The 23,653-nt window shown below is 42.2% G+C and overlaps 1 protein-coding gene across 1 annotated transcript in view; it reads right to left on the minus strand.

Moving 5' to 3' along the window:
• Window positions 1-5,720: 5,720 nt before the first annotated feature.
• The window catches only part of LOC136881124 (probable chitinase 2), a 33,290-nt gene continuing 15,357 nt past the window's right edge, over window positions 5,721-23,653 (minus strand). Inside the window, exons 4-9 of the mRNA XM_067153772.2 lie at window positions 19,357-19,488; window positions 17,067-17,194; window positions 15,149-15,254; window positions 11,855-12,037; window positions 8,158-8,277; window positions 5,721-6,012 (exon numbers count right to left, since the gene is read on the minus strand). Of these exons, the coding sequence (XP_067009873.2) occupies window positions 5,881-6,012; window positions 8,158-8,277; window positions 11,855-12,037; window positions 15,149-15,254; window positions 17,067-17,194; window positions 19,357-19,488 (801 nt within the window). The 3' untranslated portion in view covers window positions 5,721-5,880. The remainder of the gene's footprint in view (window positions 6,013-8,157; window positions 8,278-11,854; window positions 12,038-15,148; window positions 15,255-17,066; window positions 17,195-19,356; window positions 19,489-23,653) is intronic.

The following is a 23,653-nucleotide window of genomic DNA, read 5'->3' on the forward strand; positions in this document are numbered from 1 at the left end:
GTACGCTGGCCACGGAAGCATCTGTACACCTCGTAGAGCCTGTTGGGAGATGCGAGCAGTGTGTGGGCGGGCATTATCCTGCTGAAACAGAGCATTTGGCAGCCCCTGAATGTACGCGAGTGCCACCGGCCGCAGCACATGCTGCACGTAGCGGTGGGCATTTAACGTGCCTTGAATACGCACTAGAGGTGACGTGGAATCATACGCAATAGCGCCCCAAACCATGATGCCGCGTTGTCTAGCGGTAGGGCGCTCCACAGTTACTGCCGGATTTGACCTTTCTCCACGCCGACGCCACACTCGTCTGCGGTGACTATCACTGACAGAACAGAAGCGCGTGACTCATCGGAGAACACGACGTTCCGCCATTCCCTCATCCAAGTCGCTCTAGCCCGGCACAATGCCAGGCGTGCACGTCTATGCTGTGGAGTCAATGGTAGTCTTCTGAGCGGACGCCGGGAGTGCAGGCCTCCTTCAACCAATCGACGGGAAATTGTTCTGGTCGATATTGGAACAGCCAGGGTGTCTTGCACATGCTGAAGAATGGCGGTTGACGCGGCGTGCGGGGCAGCCAGCGCTTGGCGGCGGATGCGCCGATCCTCGCGTGCTGACGTCACTCGGGCTGCGCCTGGACCCCTCGCACGTGTCACATGTCCCTGCGCCAACCATCTTCGCCACAGGCGCTGCACCGTGGACACATCCCTATGGGTATCGGCTGCGATTTGCCGAAGCGACCAATCTGCCCTTCTCAGCCCGATCACCATACCCCTCGTAAAGTCGTCTGTCTGCTGGAAATGCCTCCGTTGACGGCGGCCTGGCATTCTTAGCTATACACGTGTCCTGTGGCACACGACAACACGTTCTACAATGACTGTCGGCTGAGAAATCACGGTACGAAGTGGGCCATTCGCCAACGCCGTGTCCCATTTATCGTTCGCTACGTGCGCAGCACAGCGGCGCATTTCACATCATGAGCATACCTCAGTGACGTCAGTCTCCCCTGCAATTGGCATAAAGTTCTGACCACTCCTTCTTGGTGTTGCATTTGCTCTGTCAGTCAGTGTATTTACATATCGTCAAGACTATCACCACTGGAGCGGTAGATGCGCTCGACTGGCGCTTCAGCAGGGCCAAAGTCGCCTCACAACGCTCGGTGCCGTAACTTAGAGATGCACCTGGTCATGAGTGATTTTAGACGTTTTGAAACTCTCTCTAGTCACTCTGCCCTCTCAAGTTCATTTTCGAACATTTTGAAGCCATTCATTGTTCATATGTTGCATCATTTTACGAAATAAAGAGATTGCACACGTCTTCGCAACACATTTGTCCACTATTTGAGTTTCTTTGCAGAATATTTGTAGAAGTCACGGAGACGAATCAAGCGACATCTCAATCAATCAATCAATCAATCAATCAATCAATCAATCAATCAATCAATCAATCAATCAATCAATCAATGATCTGCAGTGAAAGCTGTCGCCAAGGTGGCAGATTCCCTATCAATAGTTTACCTAGCATTTTCTTCATTTATTTCAACGCACTTGTAAGTTTATCGAACATTTCCAGTCCCTTATCCTCGTCCTATAAATGAATATTTGCGCCAATATGATCTCTTGAATTACAACTTTATCTTCATATCATGATCTTTCCTACTTTCAAAAGCTCCACTCAAGATTATACTTCTACTAATGTCATTCCACGCCAACTCTCCACTGACAACTCGAAACATACCACATAGTCTCCTTACTCCCAAGTATTCCCAGCCTAAACTTTGCAACATTTTTGTAACACTACTTCTTTGTCGGAAACAACCCAGAACAAATTGTCCTGCTTTCATTTGATTTTTTTCCAGTTCTCGCATCAAGTAGTCCTGGTGAGGGATTCATTCGATGTGCTACTACGCTGGAGTTCACAACTACGCTAATTAGGAAGTCTCCTACATGGGCGACAGCCCTAAATGCAGATCAATGGTTACTGATAATGATGATGATGATGATGATGATGATTACTCTAAGACAAGTGATAATTCTACCCTGAAGATATTGTTTCTTAAAGGAAAATCAGGTTGCTGCTATTGAGTACTATGATAAAATTTTAAAGCAATGTTTCTGTTTGCGAATTTGATAAGTTCTGCAAATATTGAAAAAACATAGTATCATGAAATATTTCAGTTAATCTCTAACCTGAGTTTCTCCAGTTTGTTGAAACTAATTCAGGATTAACAAAATTAGAAAATACAGTAAAAGTGACTTATTTTAAAACATCATTACGACCTCATTGGATCACGTTTATTTAGGTTTCCAACCTTGTTTACATATCCTGGTCCACACGTCTTTAATTCTCTTAATAGGAGCATTTCTTCTGTTCTCCAACCAGGGAAGTCGTTTCACTGGTTTTACTTCATCTTCAGGTACCCTCCAATCCTGGATTTAAAAAAATATATCTAAGACATTTTCTTCCACTATCCCGTTCAATCTCAAATTGCCAGCCACTTCTTGGTGCCATCGTAGGTTTGCCTTGGAAATTCCAAACTTGTGTTAGGATCTGTTTCGTGAGCCTGCTATTAGACATGTAGAACACGTGACCGGAGGAATTCAGCCTCATTGTCCTGATGACGTCTGCTGCTTTGCCCACTTTGTTATGCACTTCTTTTATTTCTGAGCTTCCATGTCCCTTCCTTTTTAAAGGACTCTAAGATCTTTCTCAATAATCATTCGTTCTAGTTTCTCCAGTTCTCGTTTTAAGGTTTTATTTCTCAAGCTCAGTGTTTCTGATGCGTATAAAACTTCCGGTTCTACAACAGTCTGGTAGTGTTGGATCTTAGCTCTCCATCATACTTTTCTCTTTATGTATATCTCGAGAGTCTTCATGAACATTTATTCACAGATTATACCTGATAAAGAAATCAATTTAATTAAGAACGGGCTGGCATCTTTCGTTCTTCAAAGAACATCAAGTTCTGTCAGTTATTATTCTCCTTTTTCTTCCACTTTGGAATTCTTTGGAGCACGTGAAATAATTGATTTGGTAGTTAGTCCTTTTATATTCTTCCGGAACTTCATCATTTCGCTTTGCTTGTTCTTCCTCTGACCAGATGGTCTTGGCCTTTTTATTTTCCTTTTCCTGGAACCCCTTGAATGTATCAATCATAGCTCGAAACTTATATCAATTCCAGACCATTTTACGATTGGCGCCAACTTCCTCCATCTACTGTTTCGTTTCTTCCATCCATTTTGTAGTTGGTTTTATCTTGGAGATGTAGTTAAAATTTCCTTCGATAGTCGACTCTCGTTCATCCTCCTTTTACGTATGGTATTTGTGATCCTCTCTGACTATCTGTTTAGATTTATATTTCTCCTCTTTCTCCATTTACCGTCATTTCTTCTTTTTATCGGGTCCTAAGATCTTTCTCAAGATTATTAATTTCTTCTTTTCTAGCTCCCCCATTCTCCACTTTCTTATTCAGTATCAAACATTTTGAAATGAGGAGTGTATGCTCAAAAGATGCTATCTCCAACTTAAGAAAGTTCTGGGAAAGGCGCAAGAAACGTACAATAAATGTGACATAGAAGGTGCCCATGATCGGGTTTGGCACAAATTTTTAGGAATTACATATTCCTATGTTAGCATTGAAGCTTTTGGGCTTATGCTGTGTCAAAAAAACAAGGTGAAACTCATTGCGTTTCGCAGAGAACATTGCTCCACATCTTCAGAAGAAAATCTCGACTGTTCACAAGGAAGACTTCTACAATAATGAGGGCTTGACTTTGAGAATGCTTTAACGTTGGAGTTGTAGTGGTACGCTCATTCGTCACCAGATGGCTCGCTGTATGCTGACACAGCGCTCCAAGCGGGAGCTGAAGACGACATTCAGCTCCAAAGATGTTTTAACACACAGTGTATCCGTGAAAAGGACATCAGATTAATCAAGGATGAATATGGTACAAGAAATTAATAGAAACTACACCTTCCTGGTCTGGATTGCTCATGGCAATGGAAAATATTCAACTAATGTAATGCACGTGGATGAAATATTAATTTATTTTTTGGAATTGGAAACAGCATTTTGAACAGACACTCCTCAACTGTAGATTCCCTCTGATTAGACAACCGTGGTTTAGTGCGCAATCTTTGCCATGGAAGATATCGTTCTCTTGTTGTATGTATTCTGCACTAATCCGTAGGTTAGCTCCGTCTTTCTGGTCCTTCCTTTGTTTCTTTATCAAGCCCATTCGGCTGGGTCCATTCACCAAGATATTCAAATATAGTGTGACCCAAAAGTCCGTTAACATTTGACGAGGCAGTACTTCACGGGAAAATATTGGAGGTAGAGTGATAATAATATTGACACATATGACTGGCGTGAAATGAGATTTTATTAACACCGAAATAAAGAACACAAAATGATCAACAGATGGCGCTGGACAGCAACACGTCAGGTACAAATGGCCACACATGCTTGACATGGCGTGGAGTTTTATTGACACCAACGAGTGCACAAACAGGCCAACAGTTGGCGCTGGACAGCAACACGTCGGTGATGCCGCGTGAGACCCGTGTACGGTATAAAAAGATCTGTCATGAGAGAGGAGTCGTAGGTAGATGCAGAGTGAGTTTCGGCATATAAGTGGCCACAGGTGGTCCATGGTCCAACACCTCAGCACTCTGACTGGCCAGCCGAGAAGAGCAGGGGTGGCCACGGCCATACCCTGACTCTACGCATCTGCATTCGGGAGACGGGACAAGGCTGGACCTCACGGCTGGCCCCAACCGTCGGCTGTCCTGAGAATGGTTATTCATGGTTTTCCATTCTGCTGCACTAAAGCGAATGCCGGGACAGTTCCTAGTATAGGCCACGGCTGTCAACACCCTCACCTTCTCCGAGCATCTCCTTCACCGTAACACATTTCCCGCCCTGAGAAACGGCGTTACCGTCTCAGGGGCCCGCCTCCCCCTTCAGGGGAGGAATGAAAACATTTTAGTAGTAGTAGTAAAGAGAGAGTCAGATGCGCCTGCAATCGCGGCATGTCATGTTTGGCCTTCTCTGTCCCCCGACGTCAATCCGTGTGATTATTGGTTGTGGGGTTACCTGAAGTCGCAAGTCTACCGCGATCGACCGACCGCATTAGGGATACCAAAAGACAACATCCGACTGCAATTTCTCACCATACCTAAGAATATGCTGTACAGTGCTGTTCACAACATTGTCCCTCGACGACAGGTATTGTTGATGAATGACGGCCGATAAGTGTTATAAAGAACATCGTCTTTGCTATACACCTATTGCTATACTAATTTTTGCTTGTGTATCGTACGAAGCGCCATCTGCTGGTCATTTTGTGAACTTTATTTTGGTGTCAATAAAACCCCATGTCATGTCAGTCATATGTGTCAATATTATTATTACTCTACCTCCAATATTTTTCGTGAAGTATTTGCCTGTACATCGGCATTTTGATTTTCCCATACTTTCTTTCAATACGCTTTTCTTTATCAGATGTGTATTCATTGTACTCTGCAAAAATGCGCACCTAATCCGTGGCCATTCCTCATTTTGCATCTGTCGCTGCCCCAAGTTCTGCTTCTCTTACTACCAGTGGGGCTGCAAGCTATAAAATACGTAAAAATGTTTGACTGCCCTCGTTATTGGCAGGTTTCCTTAACTCCAGCAATTAACGATAGTGGGAAGAATTCCGTGTGGAAAGAAGAAGAAAAAGAAGTAATGTTTTATTACTACGATCTTTATTTATAAAAGGATAAGGACTTTCTTTAGATAATATTTTCAGACATATTTAATAAAAGGAAGAAGAACGGAAAAGAAAAGAAAACATATAAAAAATAAGAAAAATCTCTGTAAAGAAGAAATTATCAACTGGATTGTTAATTTCCAATACTCTTGTACACAGCGTCCAGAAGAGGTGCTTTTCCCGTCTTGCATACAGCAGAATTGTCATCGGCCTCCAAAGGCCAAATCATCACTCCACCCAAATCGTTGTCCAGGATATATTTCACCTGAAAACAGGAGATAAAACTCATTTCAGAAAATAGATCTGCTTTCTGTTCTCATGTGTATCAAGTTAAGTTTGGAGAGATTTTCAGTGTGGCAGGCTACACAGTGAATCAATAAAATCAGTTACAAAGGGTACGTTTTACTGCTCAGCTACATAAAATCTGTACATTTAATGTTTGTTGTGGGTATCCACGGAAGTTTTGTCTGCAGGGGAGGGGAATAATATTTTGATAATATTTTTTTTTTTTTTTTTTTTGCTATTTGCTTTACGTCGCACCGACACAGATAGGTCTTATGGCGACGATGGAATAGGAAACGCCTAGGAGTTGGAAGGAAGCGGCCGTGGCCTTAATTAAGGTACAGCCCCAGCATTTGCTTGGTGTGAAAATGGGAAACCACGGAAAACCATCTTCAAGGCTGCCGACAGTGGGGCTCGAACCCACTATCTCCCGATTACTGGATACTGGCCGCACTTAAGCGACTGCAGCTATCGAGCTCGGTTTGATAATAATTAAACTTAACTCTGATATATTATTAAGTGCGAGGAACCCATTATGCCATGCGCTCATACAAGAGTGTAGTTATGAGTATTAAAACTCAACATGATTCCATTTTTTTTTTTTTTTTTTTTTGCTAGGGGCTTTACGTCGCACCGACACAGATACGCGCACGGCCAACTCGCCCGGTGATTCCATATGTTAAGGAGGGGACTCTACTGAATTTTCTATCCTTTACACCTTTCTGTCTTGTAAAATATTAGGCTTATTTCGACGACATTTTGCGAGATAGTTAATAAAGTCAAAGTTAAGAAAGGATCAAAATTTGGTTTGAATTGAGGTATTAGTTTCGTAATTACGTTTCAGAAGCACCTATTATTTTGTCTTGTTTTATTCTTGGTGTTTATGCTCTGGAAGATCAAATGAATGCCTTTTAATATTATGTTAGCTATTACTTTTTTGCTAGTGGCTTTACGTCGCTCCGACACAGATAGGTCTTATGGCGACGATGGGGCAGGATAGGCCTAGGAGTTGGAAGGAAGCGGCCGTGGCCTTAAGTAAGGTACAGCCCAGCATTTTCCTGGTGTGAAAATGGGAAACCACGGAAAACCATCTTCAGGGCTGCCGACAGTGGGATTCGAACCCACTATCTCCCGGATGCAAGCTCACAGCCGCGTGCCCCTGTCCGCACGGTCAACTCGCCCGGTACTTATACTTTTAAAATATTTATGTTTATAAGTAGGTTCGCATCTTAAAAATAGTTGATTCTTCCATGTATCGACTCAATGCATTTCTGAAAGTTTTCAACCATTTTACAAATTGATACTAAAAGCTATGAACAACATACAGAGGTATGGTTTTACAAAGTTTGAAGCAATCCAGGTTAATACCGGTTTGTCTTGAGCATTTGGAAATCTAGTGGTCAGTTTTGAGAAAAGCGAAGGTGGAGTGGATGTTGCCGTGGCCCTTTAAAGAGACGCGAGCGTGTGATTTAAATGTCTCCTCTATCAGCTCATTCAGTAGGTAGTGAGTTCAAACCCAGATGTTGGCAGGACTGAAAAATGGTTTTTCGTGGTTTCCCCATTTTCATACCAGGCAAATGCTGGGGCTGTACCTCAATTAAGGCCACGGCCGCTTCCTTACCACTCCTAGCCCATTCTTGTTCCGTCGTCACCTTAAGACCTATCCGTGTCCTTGCGACGTAAAGCCAATAGTATCCATCATTTATCCAGGAGTGGAAGTTAAATGGTCAAGGTACATGTTGTGGTGTGCACAAGCAAGAGTTCAACACCATGGAAGTAGCTAAAACAAGTGGAAGTAATCGAAAGGGAGTAATAGTAAAGAACCAATACTAAATTCGCAAAGGCCACGGCCGCTTCTTTACCCCTCTTAACCCTTTCCTCTTCCGTCGTCACCTTAAGACCTATCCGTGTCGTTTCGACATAAACCCAATTTTATCTATCATCGGTCCAGAAGTGGTCAAGGTATATGTTGTGGTGTGCACAAGCAAGAGTTCAACATCATGGAAGTAGCTAAAACAAGTGAAAGGAATCGAAAGGAAGCAGCAGTAAAGAGCCATTACCAAATTTGCAATCATGATGGTGATGATGACAATGATGATGCACATAAGAAATCAGAAGAACCTCTTACCTTCTTAGCGATAACGTCCACATCATCGTAGCTTGCCCATTGGTTTCCATTGTAAGAGTACACGTCTCCTGCCTCTGTCTTCACGATGGTCCAATTCTCGTCTTCCTGCTGCATACACAGCTGTAACAAATAACATTAGTTAATCATCGATCTGCAACTTTTCTTCACTAGCATTATCAATCCGGCAGGAATTCAGCAAAGTATCCACTGAGCTACAAAATTAGTTTTATAAAGATCTCTGATAAACAGTTATTGTATACCGAGAAGGAACTGTTGTGGTCTTATCAATGTGGTGATAGAGACAGAGGAAAGAAGTAATTGCGACAAAACTTCATCAAGACAATGTCCTTCACATCTTCGGTGCAGAATAAGGTCAGGCTTGGTGCGGTAGTTCGCGGCACCACCCCGTGACTGGATACCTCCGTTAATACAAACAGGCATGGTGTCGAACTGGCGCCATATGTTAAGATTTCCCAATGATTGTAGCCAGGGATAACATTTCTAAAGGTGTGAATAGAAAGGGGTAGGTGCCTCGATGAAGCAAGGGGCAACCCTCAGATAGGCGCATAAGCTTGCGTATTACGTGCGCAGAAGTTGTGCATTTAGACCCATGCGCCAAGCACCTAGTTGTCATGCTTCTTCCTGTGCCTCTACGCATGCAACACGCAATTAAACCCGTATCCCTTGCGCCTAGTTGTCATGCATATACCTATGCCTCTACGCATGCAACACGCAATTAAACCCGTATGCCTTGCGTCTAGTTGTCATGCGTATACCTGTGCCTCTATGTAGGCCCTATGTAACACACAATTTAACCGTATGCCTTGCGCCTAGTTGTCATGCATATACCTGTGCCTCTATGTATGTAACACACAATTTAACCGTATGCCTTGCGCCTAGTTGTCATGTATATACCTGTGCCTCTACGTGTGCAACACACAATTAAACCCGTATGTCTTGCGTCTAGTTGCTATGCATCTACCTGTGCCTCTACGTATGCAACACACAATTAAACCCGTATGTCTTGCGTTTAGCTTTTATTCGTCTAACTGTGTCTCTACGTATGTAACACACAAATAAAACTCATCTTTTGCGTCTAGTTGCTATGCATCTACCTGTGCCTCTACGTATGCAACACACAATTAAACCCGTATCCCTTGCGCCTAGTTGTCATGTATATACCTGTGCCTCTACGTATGCAACACACAATTAAACCCGTATGTCTTGCGTCTAGTTGCCATGCATCTACATGCGCCTCTACGTATGCAACACACAATTAAACCCGTATGTCTTGCGTTTAGCTTTTATTCGTCTAACTGTGTCTCTACGTATGTAACACACAAATAAAACTCATGTTTTGCGTCTAGTTGCTATGCATCTACCTGTGCCTCTACGTATGCAACACACAATTAAACCCGTATCCCTTGCGCCTAGTTGTCATGTATATACCTGTGTCTCTACGTATGCAACACACAATTAAACCCGTATGTATTGCGTCTTGTTGTCATGTATATACCTGTGCCTCTACGTGTGCAACACACAATTAAACCCGTACGTCTTGCGTCTATTTGTCTTACGTCTACCTGTGCCTCTACATATGCAACACGCAAGCTCACACGTGCATCTAGCAAAATGCCTCTTCTTATTCACACCTTGGTAGAAGCACGATATGTCTGATTTGATTTGAGTAGCAGCTGTTACTATATTTATTTGAGGCAAAGGCGGAATCGAAGAAGCACGAATGTTGCCTTAATGAATATCTGTCGTGTACAAGTTTAGTGCAAGAGGTAATGACAGTAAGTGATACATTCTTTAAGACCTCCACCCATATGACTCCGAGAGACTTTGAAATTCTTTTTCGACGCATAAGCTAGAATGGCAGGCGTATGGAAGAAACTCAACGGTCTTCTGATCAAATATGCCAGTAAATCTGAAGAAAATAGTTTATGATCAGTGCATTCTACCTGTGCTGACTTATGGCTGTGAGACCTGGACATTGAACGAATTTACGAAAGGGAAACGTAGGACAGCGCAGAGAGGCATGGAAAAGTCAATACTGGGTTTTACAAGGAAAGATAAGGAGAGAGCAGATGATATCAGATCAGTCACCAAAGTTAATGACATTCTTGAGAGAATAGGCACCTTAAAAAGGCAATGGGCTGAACATGTTTCTCTACGGTAAGATGACGGATGGACGAAGCTAGTGTTAGAATGGAGTCCAAGTGATCATCAGAGGCCTAGAAGAAGACCGCCAGACAGATGGGACAAAGACATCAAGAGAATAGCTTGTGCTACTTGGCAGAGAAATGCTCAAGACCGTTACACCTGGAGAGTTCTGCTAAAGACTTACATGAGTTCACGACTTAAAGAGGCCACAAGATGTAATGATAGAATTGGCTGATGATGATGATGATGATGATGTCGGACCGACGATTGCAAAGTAAAACACGTAATAGAGGGGAGCTATACCGGTGGCCATAAGATCACAAGATTGGCTCTGACATTGCGATTTCTGGCCGGAAATATTCTATGCCAGGGCTTGTTTCTTCCTCATCTAGAAAGAAGAGATGTGACCCGTCCAGAAAGCAGGACGACTTCGGAACATAATAACCGCAGGAGCCCCTCTTCCTCTTCCACTAGTAATAATTGTGTAGATGCCGGAGGTACGATTGAATGCTGTTTATTTTGTTCAAAGCTGCGTTCATTTTTCTGTTTTTATAGTTTTTTTCAGCTGGCCATCCATAAACAAGTAAATTAATAGCAATCTTCTGTAAAAACTACGAGGACTGGGGCATAAGTATTTTCCTCACAATTGAACGGCGCTACCATACAATGATCTGAAAAACATGACACTAATAGTTCATGGACACAGCACGAGATGGTGGTGCGTTAGACAGGTACCACGCAGAGGGCGATGGGACTGCAGTAGTGAGTCAGACTCCGTGCAGAATGGACGTGACATGGCAAGTATTGGAACACCCGCCATACTCACCGGACCTGTCTCCGTGAGATTTTTGACCTCATCTTCCAAGTGCAAGAACTGATGCTTGGGAGACGGTTTGGAACACGAGACAACTTTGCCAACGCTTTGAAACATTAGATTGACGGGCTGAGTGGCTCAGACGGTTGAGGCGCTTTCCTTCTGACCCCAACTTGGCAGCCTCGCGTCGGTAGATTTACTGGCACGTAAAACTCCTGCGGGCTAAATTCCGGCATCTCAGCGTCTCCAAAAACCGTCTAAAGTAGATAGTGGGTCGTAAGAAAACAATAACATTAATGAAATATTAGATTGCAAAATGCACGCATGGTGGTGGTATCCGATGTCTCCCGCATCGTTGGCAACATGGTGTGGACAATCTAGGGAACTACCTTGAGGGTTTACCGTAAAGGTTACTGTACTCTGTGAGTAAATATTATATAACACAAGGATTTCATGGCTGACAGATCCATCGCTTTATATCCTACGCCTTGTAAACCATAATTCACACATCTCACAACACCTTACGCTCCCTAGCTACGTCCTGGCCAACGAGCCTGACGAGTACCTTCAAATACCACCAGCCTGAGCCAGGATCGAACCTGCCATCTTGGGTTCGGAAAGCCAGCGCTCTAGCCTCAGCCTGGCCTGTTTTCATGGATATAACAGATTTTGCAAGTGGGTAACTCGTTTTTTCCTCTTTAATAATAGTATAGTTACCTCGTAGTAGGTGAGATAGCCCGCCTCCTGGCTGATTGGTCCCGCTCTGCCTGGTCCTTGAGCTGGAGCTCCCTCGCCATTGTTTTCCGTAGACAGGGTAAAGGTACGAGCGTAGAAAGGAATTCCTACTACCAGCTTCTCCTTAGGGGCTCCTCGCTCCAGATATTGCTTGATGGTATCGACCTGGAAACACATCATATATGGTGAGGGTGGTATTCAGAAATAACAAACTTAACATTACGATTTTGATATACAAAGTGCAGTAGTAGACTATTTAAGACTTTAAAAGTTAGTGTTTTGAAGGAAAAGATAGATTATAGGTTAACACAAAAAAATGAATTACTCATTTTATAAATTATTTATTATGTCCGCATGGTTAAGAAATCTATCAATATTGACATGAATATGTGCTATGGCTTGGGGCCATCCGAAAATTAGTGTAACGTAACGCTACAAAATGTGATGGAAGTAACGTGTCTTAGATGTTACCGCAGGCCTTGGTCGCCAAAGATGCTGCGGCTGTGGATTGTTATAAATAGAATGTGTTGGAATAGAAAGTGTACCGTCAGCGACGTCACATTAGTCGTTACCGTAGGCCTTGGGCGCCAAAGATGCTGCGGCTGTGGATTGTTATAAATAGAATGTGTTGGAATAGAAAGTGTACCGTCAGCGGCGTCACATTAGTCATTACCGTAGGCCTTGGCCACCAAAGATGCTGCGGCTATAAGTTAAGTTAGTTTGACACAGACCTGTAATTCTCCTTGATGCAATATTGAGTTTCATTCATTGAAAGTCATATTCATGATCATTAACTCTTCGCAAAGGGAAAAGTTTCTTTTTAGCCTTGTTTATTTCGTGCAATTGGTATTATATTCGTATATTGTTAAAAATATTAACATTTATTTTGTGTATTTGGTATTATATTCGTATTACTAAGAAATACATCAATACATATTTTAGAAGGTGGGTATTATGTTGGTTTTATTAAGAAATATATCAAAACGTATTTTGGAAACTTGGTATCATCCCTAGGAGGTTCAACAGAGAGGCTCCTCGAAACCATTGATCTGATATTTTACATTTATCAGGCCTGACTATGTAATGTTTGTCAGGCTGTTTCTAATAAGAAAACACTAGCATTATTTCAACAAATTTATAGAAATTTGGAGGAATGCGACAAAAATCTGTTGAATACTTCCGCTCCTTAGACATGCATGTGACAGATTTTCTGGGAGTATAACAGTAATGAACGTGTGTGATATGCACAGAACGATTCATTGAATAGTGGTCGGCATTCTTAGCTGCCACCCTCGAGGTCTCGTGGACCTCACCCTTGGCCTTGTTCCTTACGTTGCTAGATACAACAACTCATAGTGCATTCACCCGACGTAAAAGAAAACACTTTTCCCTTTGCGAAAATCAAATGTCTCCCGGTCATGGTCATCCACCAACGGCTGCTAATTTCAGGTGGCAACCAGCCATAAGACATAGCCTGCACCGTTGCTAGGTAACGCTGTCTGACCATCCAGCCATACCTTGCATCATTACCTGCACGGTTGCTAGGTAACGCTGTCTGACCATCCAGCCGTACCTTGTATCGTTACCTGCACGGTTGCTGGGTAACGCTGTCTGACCATCCAGCCATACCTTATATCACTGCCTGCACGGTTGCTAGGTAACGCTGTCTATCCAGCCATATCTTGTATCGTTACCTGCACGGTTGCTACGTGACGCTGTCTGACTACCCTGCCATACCTTGTATCGTTACCTGCACGGTTGCTAGGTAACGCTGTCTGACCATCCAGCCATACCTTGCATCATTACGTGCACGGTTGCTAGGTAACGCTGTCTGACCATCCAGCCGTACCTTGTATCGTTACCTGCACGGTTGCTGGGTAACGCTGTCTGACCATCCAGCCATACCTTATATCACTGCCTGCACGGTTGCTAGGTAACGCTGTCTATCCAGCCATACCTTGTATCGTTACCTGCACGGTTGCTAGGTAACGCTGTCTGACCATCCAGCCATACCTTGTATCGTTACCTGCACGGTTGCTAGGTAACACTGTCTGACCATCCAGCCATACCTTGTATCGTTACCTGTACGGTTGCTAGGTAACGCTGTCTGACCATCCAGCCATACCTTGTATCGTTACCTGCACGGTTGCTAGGTAACGCTGTCTGACTACCCAGCCATACCTTGTATCGTTACCTGCACGGTTGCTAGATAACGCTGTCTGACCATCCACCCATACATGCACGGTTGCTATGGTTACACCTCCGTCACACATTTTATCGCGTCATGTTACACAAATTTTCGGAAGACCACTAGCCATAAGATATTTATGCCAACATGTAGGATATTATCCTGGTCATCCTACTTATTTTCAGCATATGAGGAATAAAAGGACGCTGTTTTTTACTTTCTTTTTGGCGAGAGGCTTGTTAAGAATCAAGTAATTCAAAGATCAGGAAGACTGGTTGTTTTGAAAGAAAATCCCATACTTACAATGGAAACTGTGTTGTTGTGAAAACTAAAGTATGAAGTGCGTTAAAATCCAGATGCAGGAACCGTCCGCTGCGTGAATGTACGGGTGAAGTGAAATGCAAGAAATTCAAAAACACATCTCTTTCAAAGCCCAAACAAAATACGTGCTACTTGCTAAAAGCATGTTTGCACGAAGCATAGAGTGAAAAGGACTGTATACGCAAGTGTAGCAGCTCTAAACACTTCAACTAGTATACCAGCGCAGTTGATGTGAAAATGTATATTTTTTTCGGAGGAATGGGGTAAAATTCAGTTATTTTTTAAAACATCAATATGTAGGCCTAATTGCATTTCGCAGTTACCAATACATGAGTGATTTTTCAAGAGCAAAACATACATTTTATTTAGTGGGTTCGACGAGCAGTTTCTTGGACCTACCTGTGACAAAATGCATTAGACTTCCTAGGGCTATATTCGTATTTTTATGAAATATCAGATCATTCGAAGATACTAAAATTGTTACTGATCGCGAGCTATGTAAAGGGTTGGTACAGACCTTCATCCAGCAGTGGACTGATAAGTGGCTGATGATGACGGTGATGATGATCACAATACTTTTTTTGAAACTATAGTATTATAATCATGTCCTTACGAAATATCACAATAGATGTGGGAAATACAAAAGAAACATACTGAATAACAAAATTGCGTCTTGAGAAAATAGGTTGTTAATATTTGTTGTACTTTCAAACTCTGTGTTAGTGTGACGACTTCTCAGTCGTATTACTTAGGTCGCTTGTACTCACCACGTCAAGTCCAGGGGCGGATTCCAGAGGAGCTGCTTGTCCGGTAGTAACGCTGGAGGACGCAGTGAGGTAGTCAAAGGTCATCACATTCATGAAGTCCACGTTGCTGCAAGAATGACGAAGATGTTTATATAAAATCGGAGCTCTTTGAGAAGGATTCGTACAGCAAATTAAACGCATGTTATTGTTACAGAAATGTCATCAATCCTTAGCAGTAACTTATTTGTACCAGTAGCGTTTTCTCAGGGTGTGCAAGTTGTGTGTCAACGCCCAAATAAAATCGAAAGGTAAATAATAAATAATTTTATTTCATTTGTTTGAATGTAATGTTACGTACGTTATAGTGTGGTTTTCTTTCGTTATCATTCATTGTTCCGCACCGTATACTGCAGTTGCTCTCAGCACCGTCCAGAACCGCCTACCAGTCTGCAGACCGCCAAGGGGTTGGGTTCTGTTTTCAACGACTGGGCAGCTTCGCTATCTGGAATCGCGCATGCACGTATACGCTCTCATCCCCCTTGTCAAGTGCTTGCTAAACCTGACCAAGGCGTTGTTTAACTTTCCAACGCTTTGTGTTGATTGTTGTTTTCGAATTCCGCGCGAGTGTATTATTGCTTACGCAGTCAAGTCTGAGGTTTAATTGCTTTAATATGGGTAGTGAAAGCATAGTAGAACAATTATTAAACACTTAGTTTTTCATCACTTTCGTAGAGAGAAAAAAGGAAACAAGTGATTGATAGTGGCCGACCATGCCCTGCCATTTTCAGAGCTGCCGGCAGTGGTTTGTTAATTTTCTGTCCTTTAGTTTTGCAATATTATATTTTTACAGTTTAAATACTATTTTATAATTGTGAAGTGAAGTTGCTTAAGTACTTATTTCACCTTTGAAAGAGAACCGTCATTTTCCGTAGACTTCCTCTACATTAATTTATTTCGTGATCTGAATGATCTGGTAAAAGAGATAGGGTGGGGGTGGAATGTGCGGACTTATATTTAATCCATTAATTTCATCTATGTCCGCCTCTGTGGTGTAGTGGTTAGCATGATTAGCTACCACTCCCAGAGGCCCGAGTTCGATTCCCGGCACTGCCACGAAATTTGAAAAGTGGTACGAGGGCTGGAAGGGGGTCCACTCAGCCTCGGGAAGTCAACTGAGCAGAGAGGGGTTTGATTCCTCCACCCTCTCTGCCATCCTAGAAGTGTTTTTCCGTGGTTTCCCACTTCTCCTCCAGGCAAGTGCTGGGATGATACTTAAGGCCACGGCCCCTGCCTTCTCTCTTCCTTTTCTACTCCTTCCAATATTCCTATCCCCCACAGGGCCTCTGTTCAGCACAGCAGGTGAGGCAGCCTGGGCGAGGCACTGGTCCTCCTGCTCAGTTGTATCCCCGACCTAAAGTCTCGCGCTCCAGGACACTGCGGTAGAGGTCGGATCCCTCGCTGAGTCCGAGGTAAAAGTCAACCCTGGAGGGTAAACGGTTTAAGAAAGAAAGAAAGAATGTTATCTATCACAACGCCTGAAATTCTGGTCCAGGAAATGCGATGAATATGTACTGTTAATATCTTCCCTCTTGGGAGGTGTGATTCGTAAGTTGGCTTAACCGCTATCTTTGCACCCTGATGACCACGGTTCAACTACGAGGTGAGGTTTTCACTTGATAAATCTCATGTTGCCAGGAAGATCAGCCACAAGCCATAGGTTTTTTAGTAGTAGTGGTGGTGATGCTGGAGGTGGTAGACGTAATTTCTCAAAATCTCAACGCTAACTACCCCAAAATATGAAATCTGGACTAGCATTTGGCTTCTAACTAGATAATGAGTATCATTCCCACCAGGTTGAACAGGCTCGTCAGTAGAGTTAGGTCAATGGGAATGTAATACAAACAGAGAGTATGCCGTGCAGCGTACGTATCATACTTACCTTGCAATTTCTGAAACATTGTATGCGGCGTTGATGATGCTCTCAGAGCCGGCCAAAGCCACCGTCAGGAGCAAGTTGTTACTCTTCATTTGGGAGTACAGTTCCTTCAAGAGAAGCACGAAGTTGGCCTGAAAGGTGGAAACACTCGTTAACTCACGGTTCATTTAAAATACACCTTCAACTGCACTATTCTTGCCGAAGGATATTTTAATTACCGTATTAACCCTTATCTAACAGACATAATTATTGATAAGAAAATTTGATGAGCTTACTGTAGGTAAATTTATATGTATTACTAGTTTTTGTACGCGTCCTTGTCCTCTAGCGGATATGAGTGCGATACCGAGTGTTGATATCAGTGGAAACGTATTAGAGAGCATGCGTTGTATAAAACGTATGAATCTCATAACAGCATTCTCTAGAATTTACTGGAGACGCTGATCTCTAAGTGGAAAAATGGCAAGAAGGCGTTCTAAATTTTAACATGGCTATGTTTTTGGGCTGGACATCTATCTGGAATTGAAAACCTTCCCGGAATGAGGATGTAACCAACAAATCGAAAGACCTGCACCTGGCGAGCCAAACTTGTCCTCGGACACTCCCGGCACTAAAAGCCATACGCCATTTCATTTCATTCTATTTCAATTTTCGTAATCTCATTTTACCTTGTATAAAGTGCCAAATCAACTGGTATAAAGCCTTCTTATGTTGTGTTGTGTTTAAAATGTTTAAGTACTGCCTGCAGACTTAAGACAACAAAAAATGTGTTTTCAATTTTGTTTTCATTATTGCCCGCATTATGAACTAAATATTGAGGACTTCTCTTGGCGAAACTTTCAACCTGGCTTTTCACCCCGGTTACGATTATACCATTGCGTTATGTCCATTCCACAACAGGTTTGAGGCTTTTTTCTTTTTCTTCTTCTTCTTGTTCTTGGAGTCGTTCACAATTCTGTAACTTATTTATTACTCTGTTATTATTATTATTATTATTATTATTGTTATTATTATTATTATTATTATTATTATTATTACTATTATTATTATTATTATTATTATTATTATTATTACCGGTACTGTTATTATTATTATTCGAAGCCCTCAATTTCCTTCCATCTTCCCCTGGAGAATCAATTGTAGTAAACCATATATTTCTTATTTTTCATGATATGCCCTAAATACTCCAGTTTGTGAGATTTTACTGTTAATAAAATCTCTTTCTTCTTTCCAGAACGGTGTCATTGCTAATGTGGGGTCTGTCCAAGAAATCCTGAGTACCCGACGACGCAACCACATTTCAAAGGCTTCCAGTTTCTCACTCGATGCTAGCGTTAAGGTTCGGAACTCAACTCCATACTAGAGTATTGGGAAGACATAACTTTTCATAGTCTTATTTTACATTGGAGTATTAAATGGTGACACCTAAATAACTTCAATATCCTCAGAAACGCGTCCCTGAACTTTCCTATTCGGCACTAAATATCTGATGACTGATCCCAATCTCGTTAAATTATGTCCCCAAGTAAGCATATTTGGAATATGACGGCCTTCATTCTTGGAAACAATGATATTTATTTGGTCATTTTTATACTGAGCGGTTGTCCATAATTCTAACTTGCCTCAACATTTCTGTTCAGTTTCTGCGGGCCCTTCAGACTATCAGCAAAACTAGTTTATCATCCACATGTCGAATATTGCTAAGGCATTATTCATTAATAATAATGCCTGTATCAAGATCCTCCATAGCTTCCAGGAAAGTTATCTCTGAATAGACACTTAATAACAGGGGAGATAGGACACACACCCCTGCCGGACTCCTCGTTATGTTAAGGAAGTTTTAAGAAAGCCTAAACCAAATTTGACAAATATACCAGGTGGCCCTCCGGCCCCGTGCTTTCTACTTATAAGTGCCCTACATGCACTAGTGATGAATGGGTTGCCTGTTCACTGGTTTGCAAAGTCATCTCCGTACAGGCCATGAAGGCCCTTGGAGGGGTGGAAGGTAAAAGCTTCCACTATTCGTAACCTGGGCACGTGATGGGGTGGAGTGGTTAGCTCTATGCCCGGCCGTCTTTGCCCCCAGGAATTAACCTGGTACTCATTTTTGGTGTAGGCTAAGTGAATGCAGGTAGTAGTGCCCCTGTCAAAATGAGTTATTAGATATCTCATTCATCACTAGTGCATGCGGGACACTTATAAGTAGAATGTACGGCGCTGACGGGCCGATTTGTGCTTCAAAGATTCAGTATGATTCGCTCCGTAACGACATGGGTCTCTAAAAAATACTTACCCTATCTTCTGGTCTGCCTTCCCGTTGTGTTGGATACTCCCAATCGAAGTCTAGACCCTGGAAACCGTACTTCTGGAGAAAGGCGACTGCGCTCTGGGCGAATCTCTTGCGACCAGCAGAAGTGGCAGCCATCTGAAAGATAAAGATGCACTTTACTGCGATGTGCGGTCTCAAGAAATATACAAACACGATAATAGTTCAAGATTTTCAGTCTGTCGAGGACAAGATACACATTTATTTAAAACATTAAGTTAGTACATTTCTGAAAAGGAAACAGTTTATTAGTAACCAGTCATAAAAATTTTCGATCGACTGGAAAACTTAAAGGTTATCGACATTGAAAACTATGGTTTTCCTCTCAACAAAACAATTCTTATGCAAGCAAGAGGACTGCGAGGTCATTACCTGCAAAAACTAATGTATAATCCACGTATCGAATATCGTTAAGGTATTCTGCATTAATAATAATGCCTGTGTCAATATCCTCCATTGCCTCTCAGAAAACACACACCCTTGCTGAACTCCTTGTTATGGCTTTCCTTTTCATGCGTTTTTTGGCCTATTCCATTCTTTTGCTAATATGTTCAATCTTCGAATGGCCGTACGTCTTCTATAGAAAAATCGCTGCCATTTGGTAGTTCACTTTAGCATCGGACTATCACATTGAAGGTTTTCGGCGACGCAAGGCTGGAGAAGTGATAGGACTGGGATGATAGCATCCATGTCATTAATTAAGGTACAGCCCCGGTATTTATTTCGGGTGAAAATGGGAAATCACGGAAAACCATCTTCAGGACTGCCGACAGTATGATTCGAACCCATCGTCTCCCGAATGCAAGCTCACTGCTACGCGACCCAAACCACACGGCCAACTCGCTCGGTTTATCAGTACCTCCACCAGTCAGGGGATTCAAACCAAGGACACTCGAGCAGAAATTTTGTGAGTAGATTATATAAATTAGACAGTTTTTAAAATCATTTAAAAAAAGACTTTGTAGTTTAGGGTCCGTTAAAATGATTGCGTAATATTGCAATCAAAACTTTTAGGGCAATAAATGCAGTTCTTAGAACAAAACAATTGTCCAGGTGGAAGACCTTGCTGAACTTATTCTTCTTCTTCTTATGATGATGATGATGATGATGATTATTATTATTATTATTATTATTATTATTATTATTATTATTATTATTATTTTAATATTCAAATTCAGCCTCTATGGAGTGAGTGTTAACAACCAATCTCATGTCCAGTGTCTAGTAGATCTTGTTCGTTTGCCGACTTTGACGACCAGCCAATATCTCTGGAACCCACCAATCAGCACTTCCTTTCGCTCTTCTGGCAAAGGCCCTCTCCGTCGTCTAGGTTCAGCCCTGAAACTATCCCAGTCATTGATGTCATCCTCCGCAATGTCTATCTCTTGCAGATCTTTTTCACACTCTCGAAACCATCTTAACTTGAATGTCTTCGGAATCACAAAATTTCTGGTTTTCTCCTCCTCCTCCTCCTCCTCCTCCTCCTTCTCCTTCTTCTTATTATTATTTTGCGGGGTTCCAAGCACACAATCCGTAAATGAGCTCAAAGGATTGTTGTCTGAGAGGTGCGAGGGATTATGTGAACGTGGTTTGTGGACTGCAAAGGGTTGTGGAAGGGATTTTGGTCAGAGCCTGTGCACGTGAATACGTATTCCTGATAAACTGTTGAAAAGTAATAAGGTATATTGTAGAAGGCCAAATGTATATCCCTGCACAATATATATAGGCAACAATATATTAAATGGTAAAGAGTTTAATATTAAATGTATATATGCCGTAGGCTACGCTTGGTACGCTGTAGGACGAGTATGCATAGTAATTTTAGCAATGGCGAGAATTAAATTTTGAAAGTAAATTAGGACTGGAGAAGTTGCGACCTCCAAGAACTAATTTAAACATTACGTAAGAACAACAATGAGTAGGCTAAACAAAAAAAAAAATGTAGTGAATATTGAATTTTCACGACCGCATTGTAATCGAAACCGACTTTCAACCTATTAGTTCGTGTTACGTACATTTAGTACGTTTTGGAGAGATGTTAAGTACAGAACAAAAATGGCCAACCAGACACCAGTGGGACCCGAACCCACAACCTCCCGATTTCACCACCACAGCTCAATTGGTAGAGCAACCGACGCGAAATCGGGAGGTTGTGGGAAAGACATGACCAGCACGGTTGCTAGGTAACATTGTCTGACCATCCATCCATACCTTACATCACTACCTGCACGGTTGCTATGGTTACACTTCCGTCACACATACTGTCGCGTAACATTACACAATATTTCGGATGACCCCAAGCCATAAGGCATATTTCTGTCAAACGTGTAAGCGCAGAGAAATGTCTCTGGCGAAATTCTGTGAAAGTGCTTAGGATTTAAGATTATGTACCCTACTCTACTTATGCACATTGTGCGGAAGTAATTTTTTTTTCCTATTGGCTTTATGTCGCATCGTCACAGGTAAGTCTTATGGCGACGATGGGACAGGAAAGGGCTAGGAATTGGAAGGAAGCGGCGTGGCATACACACTCAAAACAAAACATTTGAATGAGGAGGAAGTGGCTAAAAATTGTTACGTTGTTAGTAAACCGATGGACGCGTTTAAGTTTTGCGGGAAATTTGAACTTGTGTTAGGTGGCAGGACTGGATGGTGGCATCGAAAAATCCAGGATTTGTTCATATTTCAATTAACTTAGTCACAGGTCCGGCCCCGCGGTGTAGGGGGCAACGCGTCAGCCTGTCACCCGGCGGCCCCGGGTTCGATTCCCGGCTTGGTCAGGGTATTTTAATTGTACATGATTAATATCCCCGGCCTGAGGACTGGGTGTTTGTGTCGTCCTTAACGTTCCCTTCCTCACATTCAACACTCTACGCTTCCTTCATACCAATTACACGCAGGTTGATATCACATGTGGCAAGTAGGGGCAAAAGAACTTTATAGGTCGACGCCCCGAACAAATAGCATTTAAAAAAACTTAGTCACAGTCTTTAGGAAAAGAAAGCACCCGGTCCAGATAACATTCCGGCAGAAATGTTTGAAATACTTCGGTGACGATATGAAACGTTGCCTTTTTCAGCTGGTGTCAGTTTGCTATGCGAATGGCATAGTCCCTCCTGACTTTAGTGAAACCAGAACTGTTGCAATACTAAACAAGAGGAATGCCATGGACTGTTTAGATTATCGAACTATCACTTTCCTGTCTCATACTTCAAAAATACTGCTCAATATCATCAAGAATAGAATTAAAGGGAAGTTAGAACACTATATCGATAATGACCAGCTTGGATTTAATCAGGGAGGGGTACTAGGGAAGCAATTCTGCATTACGTTTAATTCTGGAGAGAAGTCTTGAATAGAATAGAAAAGTATACGTCACCATCATCGACTTACTATTAGAGAAAGCTTTTGAGAGAGTCGACTGGGAACATGTTTTCGTTACCATGAAAAAAGCAGGAATTGACTGGAATGATTGACGCCTCGTACTAAATTAATACAGAATGCAGAACACTGATTTAGCAATCAATGGGGCAAAGAAAAATGCCAAAATAAGAAGAGGAGTTAGGCAAGCATGTCCACTCTCTCCTTATCTCTTCAATATTTTCATCGAAGAAGCCATCTCATTCATGAAGGAGAAAATAACTGGGATCAAAATCAATGGTGATGATGTTGCCATACTAGCAGAAACATCCAAAATATGCAGAGAATGTACAATATATTAGCAGGAACTTTAGGCAAATGGAACGTCAAAATTAATACAAGTAAAACAAAAATCAAGACAATATGTACATGCAAGAAAACAACTATAACACTCTTGAAAATTGGCCCTGATAAAATTGAACAAGTGAAACAGTTTTGCTACCTAGGAACCCAGATCACTAGTGATAATCGGAGTATGTCAGAAGTCACGACAAGGATAGCAGTGGCAAAGAGAGCCTTCCAAGATAAAAATCATCTGCTGGCCAACAAACATATAGGCTAGATATTCCAACTCGGAAGGCCTTTGCAAAAACCTTTTGTATGGAGCTTGGTTCTGAATGGTTGCGAAAGCTGGACATTAGGAATGCAAAAAAAAAATAGAGCTAATTGAAAAGTGGATATGGAGGAAAATGTAGAGGATAAGTTGGACTGAAATGAAGAGCAATACCGAAGTCCTTGGAGAGATAGGAGAAGAACGGAATCTGAACTGAAATTGAAAAACGGAAAATAAAATGCATTGGTCATATTCTGCTGCATGAGGAGTTCCATTGTAACATCAATGAAG

The sequence above is a fragment of the Anabrus simplex genome, chromosome 9 (genome assembly GCF_040414725.1).
Source record: "Anabrus simplex isolate iqAnaSimp1 chromosome 9, ASM4041472v1, whole genome shotgun sequence".
Taxonomy (NCBI): Eukaryota; Metazoa; Arthropoda; class Insecta; order Orthoptera; family Tettigoniidae; genus Anabrus; species Anabrus simplex.